Raw genomic sequence first — 16,001 nt, forward strand, 5'->3', positions numbered from 1 at the left:
GAAATAACTATTCTGTCATCAGAGTTGCACTGTAATAGGCCTCCTTGTTGGCAGTCCCCGTAGGAAGGCCCGAGATTCAATGGGCCGTGAGACTGAGCTCTCCTACAGGGGATCCCTCCATGTTGGGGCTGAGGCATGGTTTTACAGCTATGTGGGGCAAGCTTGCGTTGATGCCACCTGGACTGTATCTATTTTGAATAAACAGAACTTTAGTCCCAATGGCTGTCAGTTGGCACATTCCATCAGCACCAAGCTCATGGAGTAGCTCAAGAAACAAGGAGGTGATTGCACTCCTCTTTCAGTAGAATCCCTTTGTGTCTTCGTTTTGCTATATCCAATAACCAAATATCTTATATGGAGGCAAAACTTAGGGTGCGTTGATGCTCACAAAGGCCTGGGAGGGAGGATATAGGAAATACATTGGGTCTTTCTTGCTATCTAGCTGCAGCTGGGAAGAGCAAGTTTGCAAAGAGAGATAAATGTATCTTGGGCCTTTGTTTTGAGATAATCTTGCCTACTCTGGAAGTTAGGCGCAGGCATGGCTCTGTACTTTGCGGGAGGCTAGAAGATGACACAGATGGGCATTGAAGGGTGGGACGTTGCATTTCTCCACCGTGTGTGATCTCCTAATTTATTGTTAAGAATTATCATTATCAACACTTTGCACTTATAGCACCTGTGCCTTTCACCCAGAATCTCACAGCACGTTACAAAGGGGAAGTTTGTTGGACTCATTTTACGCATGTGGAAACCCATGACTTGCCCAGGGCCACTCAGAGCATCAGTAGCAGAGAAAGATTAGAAACTAGGCTTCCTGGTTCATCTTCAGCTGTGACTACTAGACTACATTGCCTCTCACAAGGTCAGGATCTATGGAGGGATCCTCTGCCTTCTGCTTGAGTAGGATAGTGGTGGTGGACTGGACTATTTTATGTGATCCTCCCCCTTCCAGAGTGTAAATTAAATGTGTCCCATCTACAGGTACCAGGGCCTTTTGCAGCCTCCAAACCCTGCGGTTTGCTCTGTCTGTTCTCCTTTTGCACAACTTTCGGACATACCTCTGCTCATATAGATCACAATTCCTGCAGACAAATCTTAATCTTGGCTCCTTGCAGAATCACGCAGCAATGGTAAAGTTTAGCATTCATAAAAAGCACACAGCAGATATGGTGCATTTTAGCTCATCACTCATTGAGGTGGGAATCACCAGGCTATTTAGTCTGCTTTCTTATAACAATGGGTGCCCCTTACTGCAAGACCTATTCTCTAGCACTGTGCACAATGCTCAGTCTGACTCACTTTAAAAATTACAAAAGCACATCATTGTGTTTCTTTAGTTCCATTCACCCAGTGATGGCACTTCACAGATAGGTGGGTAAGTACTGTCTCCACTTTAAAGGTAATGTCACTGAGGCACAAAGAGCTGAAATGACTGGCCACAGAACATAGTAGGTCAGTGGGAGAGCTGAAAATAGAACTTCCAGTCCCCTGTTTAAACCACTACTTCTAACTGAAGACATTTTGTCTGCTATGTCTTTACAGTGCTCTAATTCTAACCCTACCACTGACTCACTTTCTGACCAGAGGGCAGGTCACTCCAACTCTGTTTCTGTTTCTCCATCTGTAAAGCAGGGATGGTAATACTTTCTTCAGCTGGGTGTTGTGATCATTATGCAGGGGTAGGGTTTGTTTTTGTGTAGCACTATGCTAAGACTTCTATTTATTTCTATTAATGCTTGTGTTTTGGAGGCTTTGGTGGGTGCATTTGACAATGTCTAAGAATAGAAAAGCTTCTTTTGGCTGATGTACTGAACGCATGCCATCTCACAATGGACTTTGCCTTCTGTTTTTAAACTGCAGCTGGCCCGGATTCAGACAGACAGTGTAGTGGAAATGCTTCGCAAGCGATACCTCAGCCTTCATTTTGAGATTGGTAAGTGTTCAAATGCTGCTCAGAGGCAAGGAGCAGCTGGAGTGGGATGGTTTGATGCGTAACGACATCCTGCATCAGCTATGAGAAAGGGACCGAGAGACTTTTCCCATTGGACCATATGAACTAGAACCATAAACTCACTGAACATTAAATCTCACCAAATGAGGGTAAATCCGTCCTCATCATCGTATCCACTCATTATAACCCACACCTGAACATAGCCATTATATGAACAACATACCCCCATATCTCAATGTCTGTACTTTGACCCGTTAACCTTTTACCCCCAATCGGGCATATTGCAGATTATGTATTCCTTACGCCACCCAATCCTAAACCGAATTTCACACCCCTTGATAATCTGTACCTTATTCCCTGATAACCAGAAACTTCTATGCTTAAACTCTGTACCGTTTTCTTTTTATTTTAACATCATCTTAATAAAATTATTAAATCTGTTATGCAAGAAGCCCTTGGCCCAAGGAAGAGAGATTGCAGCATTTGCATAAGTGGAGAATCCAGATCAGTTCCATCCAGTTAGGCTCACGTGACTGAGCTAATGATGCAGATGCTAATGTCTGCAGAGCAAGGAGAGGATGGATTCCATGTACTGCTGAGCATTGAGTTCCTGAGTTTCTATACAGATTATGATACTGTCACTCCATAGAGTAACCATGTATTAGTCTAGCTCCAAGCCAGATGCACCATATGTTCATGCTCAAGTGCATAAGTAAAAAATTATATCAGCCAGACAGGGAGCAGTCAGGACCCCAATGCTACATTGATTGGACGGCTGCTGAGCACCTGCCTAGTAGCAGGAGTGAGGCCAGAGAAGGTGCTCAAAGCAAAGTGTCTTGTTAGTGTGATGAGGATCCTGCTTAAAACTACTGTCCTTAGATACACTCTCATGGCCTTCCCTTTTCTTACTCTGTGCTCTTGGGAATAAGGCAGCACACTTCCAGGAGACCTAATCTTTACTCCTGCTTAGTGCAGAGTACTCCTAGAATATTCCTGCTACATGGAGCCTGCATTCACACCTGCACTACAATGCAGCAGCCATGTACCCTTTTGCTGCATACCACGCAGAGACTTACAGAGTCTGGGCCTATCTGATCTCTCTGTATTGCTGCTCTTAAAAAGCTCTCTCTTTGAACAGTTGCCATGTCAACAACTGGAGACAAGATCCTGGACACGGCTCTTTCCAAGGTAAATGACCTCTTCCTCCTTTGAATTGAGTGAGACTATAGGTGACTACGTTGGTAATATGCTTCATGTTCCTCCCTCCCTATTTAGATTGGAGAGAAGAGCCTCTTTACCAAGGAGCTGGAAAATGCACTGGAAAGAAATGAGTAAGAGCTCTGATCCTTTCTCTTGCTTACCGCAGGCCATGGAATGGCCCGGGCAGTGCTGCAGATTCTGTCTGCATCTGAAATCAAGACAAACATTCACACCCTAGTGGCTTGTTTGTAATTCAAACTTCTTTTAGAACATTTTGGAGAATGATAGGCTTGTGAAATGTGCTATCCATAGTCTGTCTCCTTCCCTGACTGTTTTAGTTGCGCTTACGTGGCTGAAAGAAAAAATGTGTCATGTCAATCAGTAATGACATGACAAGTCATGGGTCATGTCAATCAGTTGGTTGAACCAATGCCCTGCAACCTGTGGTATTTTTAGAGCAACAGTATTATTTGTTACATACACATCGTTGAGTGGTCACATACAGTTTGAATACAGAAATTTCAGTAGATGCCTCAGATTCAGAGCTGGGCATTAAACAGTCTCCAAAGCCTCCCGCCTGTTAATTGTACTCACTGCCAACAGTGGAGGAGAACTGGAAGCATTAGGATTAAGGCTCTTTTGGGGTAACTTATTTCTGTGGGAAACCTGGGTTCAGATGTCAGTTGTGACTGAGGGAGATTGCTGTTTTTTACCTCATGTTACAGCTAGGGTATGGGATGCACATGGATCGAGGGACTTGTCTCAATTTGGATTAAAATTAAAGATTCCCCTTTGAGTCCTTGTCATCTAAGGGCCTGATCTAACTCTCACTGAAGTCAGTGGAAAGACTCCCAGTGAGTTCAGGCTCCAAGGATTCAAGCCCTTTTTTGATGGCCATGTCAGTGGTATGAAGTGATGCAGGCAGCTTGAGCTCTGGGTTGCTGCCTACTGAAAAATAGTTATTTAAATCTGACTGGGATATCTGATCCCACTGAGCTCTGTGTACTGCAAGGTTGATGGGTGTCTGTGCAATGTGCGTATAGGTCTTCAGCACCCACACCAGGCTCTTCAAATCATTTTGCAAATATTTATGATGTAGCAGCCCTGGGAGATATATATCATAATGTTACAGATGGAAAAACTGAGGCACAGAGAGATGAAGAGACTTGTCTAAAGGTGCACAGTGAATCAGTAGAAGAACTGGGAATAGAACCCAAGATTCCTGATTTCCAGCCCCCCTTTCTACACTAAAGCCCAGTGTGGAAATTTTATTTCTCAGATCATCTGCAGGCATCTTGCAGGTGCCCCATGGGCTCCTTCACTCACACCATGCTCTGACTTTTCTCTCCTCTAACTTGTAGAGTTGACCTGGTTGTTCACTCCTTGAAGGACCTGCCAACTTCGCTCCCGCCTGGCTTCACCATTGGGGCCATCTGCAAGTAAGAGTGCCTTGAGAGGCCTGACTTCCTGAGGGGTTTTAAAATCCCTAGAGGGACCATTTTTACTGTTGGCATCCTGTGTGATGAGTTTGGTCAGTCTCAATCTATTTCCCATTGTGTAGGTAACTGTACTGCACAATTTGCCACTGTGCTTGTCATCTTGTTGCCTGCCTCAGAAGAGAGAGAGAGAGCCCAAATTCCATGGGCTATGAAGGCTGAACCCCCTCTCTCCCTTCCTTAAAGAAGGGTTGGGTGGGCTCCAGGTCAGATTTAATCATGTCGACAGAAGGTGGTGCCTGTAGGAAGCTTGCCCTTCCGCTGCCTGTGCTGTGCCTACTCTGTGGATGAGTAGATAACTGACTGTCCAGAATTGTCAAACCAGCACCTTCACCAGCTCTAGATTAATTAGAAGGAAAAATGGAAAAAGGAAAAGAAAGTGCTCCTTGTAAAAAGAAAAGGAGTACTTGTGGCACCTTAGAGACTAACCAATTTATTTGAGCATGAGCTTTCGTGAGCTACAGCTCACTTGCATCTGATGAAGTGAGCTGTAGCTCACGAAAGCTCATGCTCAAATAAATTGGTTAGTCTCTAAGGTGCCACAAGTACTCCTTTTCTTTTTGCGAATACAGACTAACACGGCTGTTACTCTGAAACCTGCTCCTTGTAGTGGATTAAAGATAAGGAAGTTAGAGGCACCTCCACTAAGGACCATGAGCAGAACTGTTTCCATTTAGCCACATCCTATGGAATAATGTCTTGTCTACACTGTATCCCTTTGCAGAAGGGAAAACCCCCATGATGCTGTCGTTTTTCATCCCAAGAACTATGGGAAAACCCTCAACAGCCTTCCTGAAAAGAGGTGAGTGGATGGGAGAGGTGTTGTTGAACAAATGGAGTGATGAAAAGGGATAGGCTTAGACTTCTCAACACCAAAACCGCTTGCTTTTCATTATTCTTTGTGAACTCCCTGTGTTAATACATTTAACATCCAGACTCTGATCTGTCCCTTGCCCTTTGCACAGATGAAGAGGTGTTTTCAGTGTGGTGTGGTGGTGTTTTTTTTCATTTAAGTTAAAGTGAACCATTTGTAGGAATTAGCAATAAAGGAATAAAAACTTAATAAGAATCCCAGAACCATAATTATCACTATGACCTGGGAAAGAATTACTGCTGTTGAATAAATGAGCAAGACATGACCTCTCATCTCTCCAGTCATCCTTTGAGATCTGACATTTTCTAAATCCTCCACAACCCCCAAAATGAATTCTTAGCGCTAAATATCTTCAAAGCACCGTGCACACTAAAATCCTCCTCCCTTTCCTGACTGACACAGCGGCCATTCAGCTTTATTCTATCTCCACCGAGTTCAAGGGACTTAAAGCAGGGATGAACTTGGCCCAGTGTTTTTGTGACCCACACCACAGCCAACTCCCTCTCCTCCTTGGTCTTGTGGCTTTTCCTGTTGCATTCACCTAATCCACCCTGATGGTAACACAATTCAGCAGGAGCAGACTTTTCTGTCCACACTTCATGACTCAGACTAAGGACTAGTCTACTCTAGAATCACTACTGCAGTGTAGGTCTACCGACGTAGCTGTGCCACTGTAGCGCTCCTAGTGCAGATAGTCTATGCCGACGGGAGAGAGCTCTCCCGTCGGCATGATTACTCCACTTTCCCAAGCGGCAGTGGTTATGTCGGTGGGAGAGTGTCTCCCATTGACACAGCGCTGTCCACGCCGGTGCTTAGGTTGCTGTAACTCACATCGCTCAGTAGGGTGGCCTTTTCACAGCCCTGAGTGACTTAAGTTAAACCAATATAAGCACGAGTGTGTACGAGCCCTGAGATGGGGGGACAAGTTCCAGAAATTACTTACTTTCAGTCCCTCTCCTTTCTCTTTGGGGATGTCTGTGTTGAAATTACCCAGATGACAGTAATCTTAATTAAAACACAGAAAATAGAAATAAAACAAAAGAAATTGTTTGCTTCACAGATGTAGATTTGCACTTCTCACAACCTCAAGTAGAGATGGCTTGTCATCTTTTTTATGGGATAAAAAGAAAAGTGAGTAGCATACATCCCTTGAAAATAGTCTTCTCTCTGGTCAGACTGGCAGTCCCCCTTGCTGTCCAGAGAACTCTCCCACTGCACTCTCCAGGACTTGTTTATCAGACCTCACCTTGCACATCCAGGCATGTGTTCTGTGATCCAGGACTGATGTCCCTGCTTTCCAAACCATTTTATTCCATTTATCTGAAGAGAAAATAAGGCTTGGGGATTGCTACATTCTGTAGATGGTGGCCCACTGAGGATTCAGAGATCCTTAACAAGGCATAATGGCTGCTTTGCAAAGGCTTAACAACCTACCACAGAGACTGTGTTTCGCAGACCAGGTAGTCTGGTTACATCTAGATTTAGTCAGGCCTCATGTTAAATCTCTCAGTTTTTCCTTCTACCATTATGAATGATGGATAGATCCCCAAATACTCTGTGACTAGTTTAAAAAGGTAGAGTGTGTTTCCCTGGAAGCTCCTAACCTGTCCCCAGCTAAAGGTGAGTGAATGAATCTAATCGTTTCACTGTTGTTGTTTCTTTGCTTCCTCTGAAGCGTGATTGGAACCAGTTCACTTCGGCGAGCAGCTCAGCTCAAACGGCGGTTCCCTCAGCTGGAATTCAGGGATATTGTATCCTTTCCTGGCAGAGTGCGGGAGTGGTATCTCAATGAATAACAGTTGGCTTTTCTCTAGCACTTTGGTGCAATGATTAGAACCCAGGCTTCCTGTCCTCTGCTCAAACTAACTTCATGCTGCCTTCCTAAACTACTGTGAGAGAGGAGTTTACTCTCCCTGGCCCATTCAATCCCTGTATTTTCTGCTGAGAAAGGGCCCAATATTAGTCTATCATCTGAGAGGCAGATACACTTCACAAGAGGAATTGGCATAAGACACACAACTCATTCCAATTCAGTCACTAATGGCTTGGGTGGGATTCAGACCAGCAGTGAAAGGCTCTGTTGTCCCAGTCTCTGTCCCTTTAACTTATTTTTTAATTAGGCACAATTATTTGTCAGCTGCTGACATGTTTAGTGCTACATGAGACATGTCCACAGTCCCAGCCCCAAAGAGCCAGTGTCCAAATGATTACTTTACAACTCACAGCAAAATTCCATTCTTTTCTTACAGTAATGGTTGCCACCATCTGAACAAGTTTTCCAGGATAGTTCCTCAACTCAGTTATGCAAGAGACACATAGCTGGAGTTGCGTAGCATAGGTCGACTTACCACGGTAGTGTAGACAGCCTCAGAGAAGGAAGTTCTGTAGTTGATCTATGTTTGATCCAGAAGTCTGACCTGCTTGTGTATGACGCTGCATACCCCATCCCCTATGGGGAGTAACTGCTGTTGCTCTGGGACAAGAGATAAGGAAGGAAAGGCCCAAGCAGAGAGGAAGGGAGCAGGCTGACGAGCTGCAGGAGTGACAGCCCTTGGTGATTACAGCAGTAGCAGCCTCCAGTGGCTGAGTTAAGATCTGCAAGCAAAGTGTCCCAATTTGGAGATTTCAGAGTAGCAGCCGTGTTGGTCTGTATTTGCAAAAAGAAAAGGAGTACTTGTGGCACCTTAGAGACTAACCAATTTATTTGAGCGTAAGCTTTCGTGAGCTTGCATCCGATGAAGTGAGCTGTAGCTCACGAAAGCTTACGCTCAGATAAATTGGTTAGTCTCTAAAGTGCCACAGATACTCCTTTTCAATTTGGAGATTGTTGTTTCTGTGCTTCTCACTTAACCCTTTATGTAGAGAGGAAATTTAAACACCCGCTTGAAAAAGCTGGATGAAAAGGACAACTTCAGTGCCATAATTCTGGCTGCTGCTGGACTGAGGAGGATGGGCTGGGAGAATCGAATTGGTCAGGTGAGGAGAAGCATAGTGGGAAATTCCATTCACTTCCAGACCCTTAACCCATTCCCCTTCAGGAACCTTAGCTGCCCCATCATGGACGAGCATAACATCTGCTCTGAATCCATATATGCATTATCTTGAGATTAGGCTGCATTGGAGTGAAGGTTCCACTCACTGCAGTTCCCTTCCAAAGACACATTCAGCACACTTCTTTCCACGTGTCAATAACATTTGTTCATCTGAAAACTTCAGAGCCCTTTATAGTGCCCAAATCCTTCATGAACAGGCACTTTAAAAACATCGATAATTCTGATAAAACTTTACAACCTCCAATGAAATAAGTACCATTATACCCATTTTATGGATGGGAAAATTGAGGCACAGGGCTGGGGCATGACCATCCCTAGGTAATATAGAGTTGGGAATAGAACCCAGGAGTTGTTACTTCCCAGTTCCTTGCTGTAACCATTGTACTGCACTTTCTTTATGGAAAATAATTTCAGTCTCATCCTAAATTGCTGCTCTTTGGAGCTTTTTAAATAAAAATTTTACATAATCTTGGGTTTAGCATTACAACATATTAACTAATCTTTGCTTTTTCTCCAGATATTAAACCCTGAAGATTGCCTTTATGCTGTTGGGCAGGTATGCTATGAAAAGCCAGCTGAGTAGCCGATTGCTGTGTAACAACCAAACATTTCAACTGTGTTTTCAACTCTGCACCTTTTCTGGCTGCTGTTCTATATGCATGCTACATTTGGGAAGTGTACTGCAGTTGTTAATTAAAGGCTAGCACCTCATCACTGTTATAAGTGATCATTCTACTCTTGAGACATGGCCTTTCAAGAGCATACTAATGCAATTAGGAGTCAGCATCTATATAGAACAAGCTGATAAGAATCAGTCTGAAGCTGTGATCCTGCAGCTCACTTGTTTAGTAATGTTCAGCTTTTTCTTTCTCGTCTCATCTTGTTGCCATGTATATATGCATATGTTATAGCAATGACATTTGTGTGTGTGTAGGGGGTAGAGCACGACAGTGGAAATGCCTCTAAGTCATGCAGGTTCATTGGTTTGGGACGAATAGAGTGCAGACTAGAGATGCATGAAGACTGGGGACAGTGTTTCTCTCTTCCTTCAGGGTGCCTTAGCAGTAGAGGTCCGAGCTAGAGACGAAGAGATATTGGATATGGTATCCGCCTTGCATGATGCGGAAACGGTGCTGTGCTGCATTGCCGAGAGAGCCTTTATGAGACACTTGGTAGGTTTGGTACCATCACTTTTCTGTCCAATTCCTCCCTAGGAGAAGTAGTAAATGCTCACGTAGTATTGTTAAATCAACACCATGGTATCAGAAACCTCCTACTTTTCATTACCACAACTGCTAAATACAGACTAGATTCAAGTGTCTGTTCACTGGTTATTCTTCTGTACATGGCTGAATGACAGCTGAGTCTGTGTTCTACAGGCTTTTCAAAAGGTCCTGACATGGTGGGTCACATAGGAACCTTGACATCAACTTTTACCTGTTTGCTGTGCTTTCTGTTTCAGGAGGGTGGATGTAGCGTTCCTGTAGCAGTCAGTACCATGCTGAAAGACTCCCAGGTGAGAAGAACTTAAAGTATTTTATTTGAGTTCATCACTGAACATTTTTCCAACATGCACTTTTTCCCTGCCACCTGAAAATAGTTCCAGCAAGCATACTTGGCAGCTGAGGACAGCCTTGCCATCTCCACGCTGAGTCCACCAAAACAACATTGTGTAGGGCGGTGTCAAATAACCGAGGCCGACACAAGTTGTTCTTCACACAGCGCACAGTCAACCTGTGGAACTCCTTGCCTGAGAAGGTTGTGATGGCTAGGGCTATAACAGGGTTTAAAAGGGAACTAAATAAATTCATGGAGGTTAAGTCCATTAATGGCTATTAGGCAGGATGGCTAAGGAATGGTGTCTCTAGTCTCTGTTTATCAGTGGGTGGAGATGGATGGCAGGAGAGAGAGATCACTTGATCATTACCTGTTAGGTTCACTCCTTCTGGGGCACCTGGCATTGGCCACTGTTGGCAGACAGGATACTGGGCTGGGTGGACCTTTGGTCTGACCCAGTATGGCCGTTCTTATGTAAGTGTAGCAGTAACACAGCTAAGAAGAAGAAAAAAATCCCTGTGTCAGGGAAAACATGATGGAACTTTGTGGACAGGGCTTAGCAGTCTTCTAATTTACCCTCAATAATTATGAGTGGTGATTGTCATCCATTCTGTAGATAAGCCTTTTTCTGGGGCTAGAAAGCCTATTCCTTTGATAAATAATTGATAAAACTTCCCCAGGATTAAATATAAACACTACCCTGCAGAAAGGAAGCCTGACTGAAATACAGGTTGCTGTCATGCAGGAAAAAAGTTTACTCACCTTCTCGTAACTGTTGTTTCTCGAGATGTGTTGTCCATGTCCATGTCCATTCCAACCAGGTGTATGCGTGCACGGTAGCCGGAAGATTTTCCCCTAGCAGCAATTGTAGGGTCAGCCAGGGCACCCCCTGGAGTCGCGCCTTCATGGTGCCCAATATAGAGCCCTGCCGACCTGCCACCCCCTCAGTTCCTTCTTGCCAGCTACTCTGACAGAGGGGAAGGAGGGTGGGTATTGGAATGGACATGAACAACACATCTCGAAGAACAACAGTTAAGAGAAAGTGAGTAACTCTTTTTTTCTTCTTCTTTGAATGCTTGTTCATGTTGATTCCAATCAGGTGGCTCTCAAGCCCAAGTTCAGGAGGCGAGGTTGGAGTCGTCCACTGATTGGAGCACTGCTCGTCCGAAGACCGCATAGTCTCTGGCCTACTGAGAAATCACATAGTGTGTGGTGGAAGTGTAGATAGAGGACCATGTCGCTGCTCTGCATATTTCCTGAGTGGGGACCTTCACCAGGAATGCTATTGATGAAGCCTGTGCCCTGGTGGAGTGCACACTGATTGGGGGTGCAGGAACCCCTCTCAAGTTGTAGCAATCATGAATACAGGACGCTATCCATGACAAAATGCGTTGTGAAGATACAGGCAGTCCTTTCATTTTATCCGTCACTGCCACAAATAACTAGACCGATTTTCTGGATGCTTTCATTCTCTCTATGTAAAAGGCTAGCATGCTGCGGACATCCAGAGTGTGTAGTCTCTGCTCCCTGCTGCTGGAATGTGGCTCAGGGTAGGACTGGGAGAAAGATGTCCTGGTTGATGTGAAACTGTAACACAATCTTCGGGAGGAAACCAGGATGAGGTCTGAGCTACACCTTTTCCTTATAGAACACGGTATAAGGGGGCTCTGAGGTTAGGGCTCTGAGTTCAGACACCCTCCTAGCCACCAGGAATGCCACCTTGTGTGAGACAGAGAGAGAGGAGGGAGCACGTTGCCAAGGGCTCAAAGGGCGGTCCCATTAGCCTAGAAAGGACCAGGTTGGGGTCCCAGGCAGGGACAGGCTGTCGGATGTTAGGGTATAGCCTGTTGAGCCCTTTTAAAACGCAGCTGACCATAGGGTTAGCAAACACAGAGCGGCCCTCCTTGTTCGGGTGAAAGGCTGAGATGGTGGCTAAGTGCACTCTTATCGATGACAACGGAAGCCCCTGCTGCTTCAGATGGAGGAGGCAGTCCAGAATAAGCGGCACTGGGGCCAGCGTCTGAGACGAATGGCGCTGTGCCGATCAGATTAAAAATCTCTTCCACTTGGCAAGGTAGGTGGCTCTCATAGAGGGTTTTCTACTGCCAAGGAGGACTTGTCTAACCTGGTCTGAACAGGAAAGCTCCATTGGGCTCAAACATAGAGCTTCCATGCTGTGAGGTGAAGCGAGTTGAGGCTCGGATGTTGAAGACGGCCGTGATCTTGTGGCAGAAGGTCCGGGAAGAGCGGCAGGGTGATCAGAGCTTCCACGGACATGTCTAGGAGAGATGTGTATCAGTGCTGTTGGTCCCATACTGGAGCCATCGATATAACCTGAGCTTGTTCCCTCCAGATCTTAAGGAGCACCCTGTGACCCAGTGGTATAGGCGGAAAGGCATACAGGAGACAACATCCCCAGTGGAGGAGGAACATGTCCGCTCTGGAGCCTGGGCTGTGGTTCTGGAAGAAGCAGAACTGCTGGCACTTCCTGTTGTGTTGCATGAAGAATAGGTCTATCTGGAGAATGCCCCAACTCTGCCCTGGAGATCAATCTCCCTTCCTCAACCAAAGCTGAGAATTCAGCTCAGGAGTCCAAGGGGGGTAACTCTAAACTTAGCCGTCATTGAGCAAGTATTGTGGGCGTACCTGCTGACAATGGCCTGTTGGTTGGAAATGTGGAGTTGCAGTCCCCCTGTGGCGAAAATCTTCTGGCTGAATGGGTCAGTTTTTTGCATCCCTATTCTTGGGGGAAGGGCCCTGGAAACTCTGCCTCTCTTGCTGGTTAGCAGCGTCCACCACCAGAGTCAGGTTGTGAGTGAGTGTGTAGATGTTCATAGCCCTTGGAGGGAACAAAGTACCGCTGTTCATTGCATTTGGTGCCACTGATGGCTGGTCTCTGGATCTAGGGAAAGGAGGTTGGCCGCTTTTGATCCTCCTCTTCTTCTGCACCGGCGATTGGGACCGGTGCCAAAGGCTGGAGCGTTCCCAAGACGCTCCATGACGGTGCCTAGAGTCCTTGGCCGTGTCTTTCTTCAGCACCTGGTCTCTTGAAGAGGGCGCTGGCGCGCTTTGCGCTGAAGATGATGTGCTGGTGGTGGGATCCCCGGCACTGGGGTCCAACTGCGGTCGAAAAGCTGCCTCCATGAAGAGGATTTTAAGCTGCTGCTCTCTTTCTTTTAGGGTTTTTGGTCAGAATTCCTGACAGATTTTAGAGCAGTCTTTGTGGAGACTCTCGCCCAGACACTGTAAACAGGAGGTGTGGGAGTCACTTTTTGGCATGCACTTCGTGCAGTCCTTGCAGGTCTTGAAGCCTGGGGATTGCGGCATGCCCCAGAGGCAACAAATAAAGGAGGGAAACAGGGGTGGGATGGGGGGGGAACCCCCATAAATGAAACTTACAACTAACTATTACTAAACTACACCACACTATCTGAATAAACAAGGTGAGTACAACAGGAGTCGAATTGCTAGGTCACTTGCCGGAGCAAGAGCAAGGGAAGTTACAGTTACTGTGACTGGCAGTAAGAAGGAACTGAGGGGGTGGCGGGTCGGCAGGGCTCTATGTTGGGTGCCATGAAAGCGCGACGCCAGGGGCTCCCAGGCTGACCCTTCGGTTGCTGCTAGGGAAAATCTTCCAGCTACCGTGCGTGTGTATGCACGCACACCTGATTGGAATCTACATGAACAAGCACGCTGAGAAGAAACCATGGTTTCAAACAAATGGTGCTTGTCTCCTACCTCTTGGGCAAGGAGGGTTGTGGAGGCAACATGCTTGCAAGCTTCCCATGACAGAACAGCAACCCTTTCCGGCCCATTAAGGAATGTAACAGTTGGGTTACATCCATGCTTGTGCCTGTACCTTTCCTAAAGCACACAGATTGCTCTCCCATGATGATCAATAATGTGACATGACTAGCCCCTTTAATCATAGGGTCTTGGTAAGCCTCAAAATACACCTGTAAGTCTATACTGAGCCAGAAAGGAAGCAATTTGTCCAACGGCACATGGGAGTCAATGGCAGAATGGTTTCCCCAATTCTTATTAGTTTCCTCCTCAGACCAGAAATCTTAATTTTTAAAAAGGGGATGCTTGGGTTGGTCATCAGAGATGCCATATACCTTTATTGTGTTTTGCCCAGTTGTATTTGACAGGAGCTGTTTACAGCTTGGATGGATCAGATAGCCTGAAGGACACTATGCAGACTGGTGTTAACTATCCACAGCAGGTAAATAAATAAATGCCTCTTAATTTCAGTTGGTTTTAACCTTCAAATTTCAAGTCAAATGAAAAAGACAAAAACAGGCCTTTTAACATATTTCCTTCAGTCCAGTCCTTAAAATCTTTAGTCTTCTGTCAAGGTTCCTTCCCCACTCTGAACTCTAGGGTACAGATGTGGGGACCTGTATGAAAGACTCCCCAAGCTTATTCTTACCAGCTTAGATTAAAAACTTCCCCAAGGTACAAACTTTGCCTTGTCTTTGAACCCTATGCTGCCACCACCAAGCGTGTTTTAAACAAATACAGGGAAAGAGCCCACTTGGGAGACGTCTTTCCCCAAAATATCGCCCCAAGCCCTACACTCCCTATCCTGTGGAAGGCTTGATAAAAATCCTCACCAATTTGTACAGATGAACACAGACCCAAATACTTGGATCTTAAGAACAATGAAAAATCAATCAGCTTCTTAAAAGAATTTTAATTAAAGAAAAAAAAAGAATCACCTCTGTAAAATCAGGATGGTAAATATCTTACAGGGTAATCAGATTCAAAACATAGAGAATCCCTCTCGGCAAAACCTTAAGTTACAAAAAGGCACACAAACAGGAATATACATTCCATCCAGCACAGCTTATTTTACCAGCCATTAAGCAAAAGGAAATCTAACACATTTCTAGCTAGATTACTTACTAACTAAAAGAAGTTCTGAGACTGCATTCCTGATCTGTTCCCGGCAAAAGCATTACCCAGACAGACAGACGGTTTGTTTTCCCCCCCTCCCGACTTGAAAGTATCTTGTCTCCTCATTGGTCATTTTGCAGCAAGGTTATCTTAGCTTCTTAACCCTTTACAGGTGAAAGGGTTTTGTCTCTGGCCAGGAGGGATTTTATAGCACTGTATACAGGAAGGTGGTTAGCCTTCCCTTTATTTTTATGACATCTTCTTTACAATGTTCTCTGATAAGGCTTACAAAAATGTATATGGAAACCTACTGTTTAACACCCAGGTTTCCCTGCTGTTTCACATTCAGTACCTTTTTTTTATTTTTAGAATCAAGAAGGACCCAATGATGATACACAGTATGTTGGCATCACAGCCAAGAAGATTCCTCGTCATGCTCAAGAGGCTGCAGAAAACCTGGGTGTCGAACTAGCCAGCTTACTGCTGAGCAAGGGTGCTAAGCGTATCCTCAGTGTTGCAAGGCAGCTCAATGATGCCCGATAGACACATCATTCCCACGCAGCAGCAGCTCTTGCAGTTGGCATGATTCCTGCATGGTCAGAAGTTTGACAGAAAAAAACATGGACTTGGCTGCTGCACTGTCATCCTTCCTTAGGCGGAGTCTCTTATTTTACACTTACATCCCATTTTCCTTTACTTGTGGATCTGAAAACAAAACTTAAAATATTAAACTCTGTATTTTGAGTAGTTATGCCTGTTCAGAGGACACAGTCCTATTTGCAGTTTCTCCTGTGAGCTATCTTTTTGGGTGGTTTGTTTCAGCAACTTGTTTACCCCAAAACTATAAGCAAGCTATTTTGAATACAGTAACAAGAATAATTCAATACAAGAAACAACAAGGAGTCTGGTGGCACCTTACAGACTAACAGATTTATTTGGGCATAAGCTTTCATGGGTAAAAAACCCACTTC

General features: G+C 45.2%; 1 protein-coding gene across 2 annotated transcripts in view; it reads left to right on the plus strand.

Moving 5' to 3' along the window:
* The window catches only part of HMBS (hydroxymethylbilane synthase), a 29,836-nt gene extending 14,059 nt beyond the window's left edge, over positions 1–15,777 (plus strand). For both annotated transcript variants that reach the window (XM_077839688.1, XM_077839689.1), the window contains 12 exons: positions 1,861–1,933; positions 3,090–3,139; positions 3,227–3,282; positions 4,513–4,590; positions 5,372–5,449; positions 7,197–7,272; positions 8,384–8,497; positions 9,092–9,130; positions 9,627–9,746; positions 10,037–10,090; positions 14,270–14,356; positions 15,400–15,777. In XM_077839688.1, coding sequence (XP_077695814.1) covers positions 1,861–1,933; positions 3,090–3,139; positions 3,227–3,282; positions 4,513–4,590; positions 5,372–5,449; positions 7,197–7,272; positions 8,384–8,497; positions 9,092–9,130; positions 9,627–9,746; positions 10,037–10,090; positions 14,270–14,356; positions 15,400–15,573 — 999 coding nt within the window. In that variant the 3' untranslated portion in view covers positions 15,574–15,777. The remainder of the gene's footprint in view (positions 1–1,860; positions 1,934–3,089; positions 3,140–3,226; positions 3,283–4,512; positions 4,591–5,371; positions 5,450–7,196; positions 7,273–8,383; positions 8,498–9,091; positions 9,131–9,626; positions 9,747–10,036; positions 10,091–14,269; positions 14,357–15,399) is intronic.
* Positions 15,778–16,001: the final 224 nt, after the last annotated feature.

The sequence above is a fragment of the Eretmochelys imbricata genome, chromosome 22 (genome assembly GCF_965152235.1).
Source record: "Eretmochelys imbricata isolate rEreImb1 chromosome 22, rEreImb1.hap1, whole genome shotgun sequence".
NCBI lineage: Eukaryota > Metazoa > Chordata > Testudines > Cheloniidae > Eretmochelys > Eretmochelys imbricata.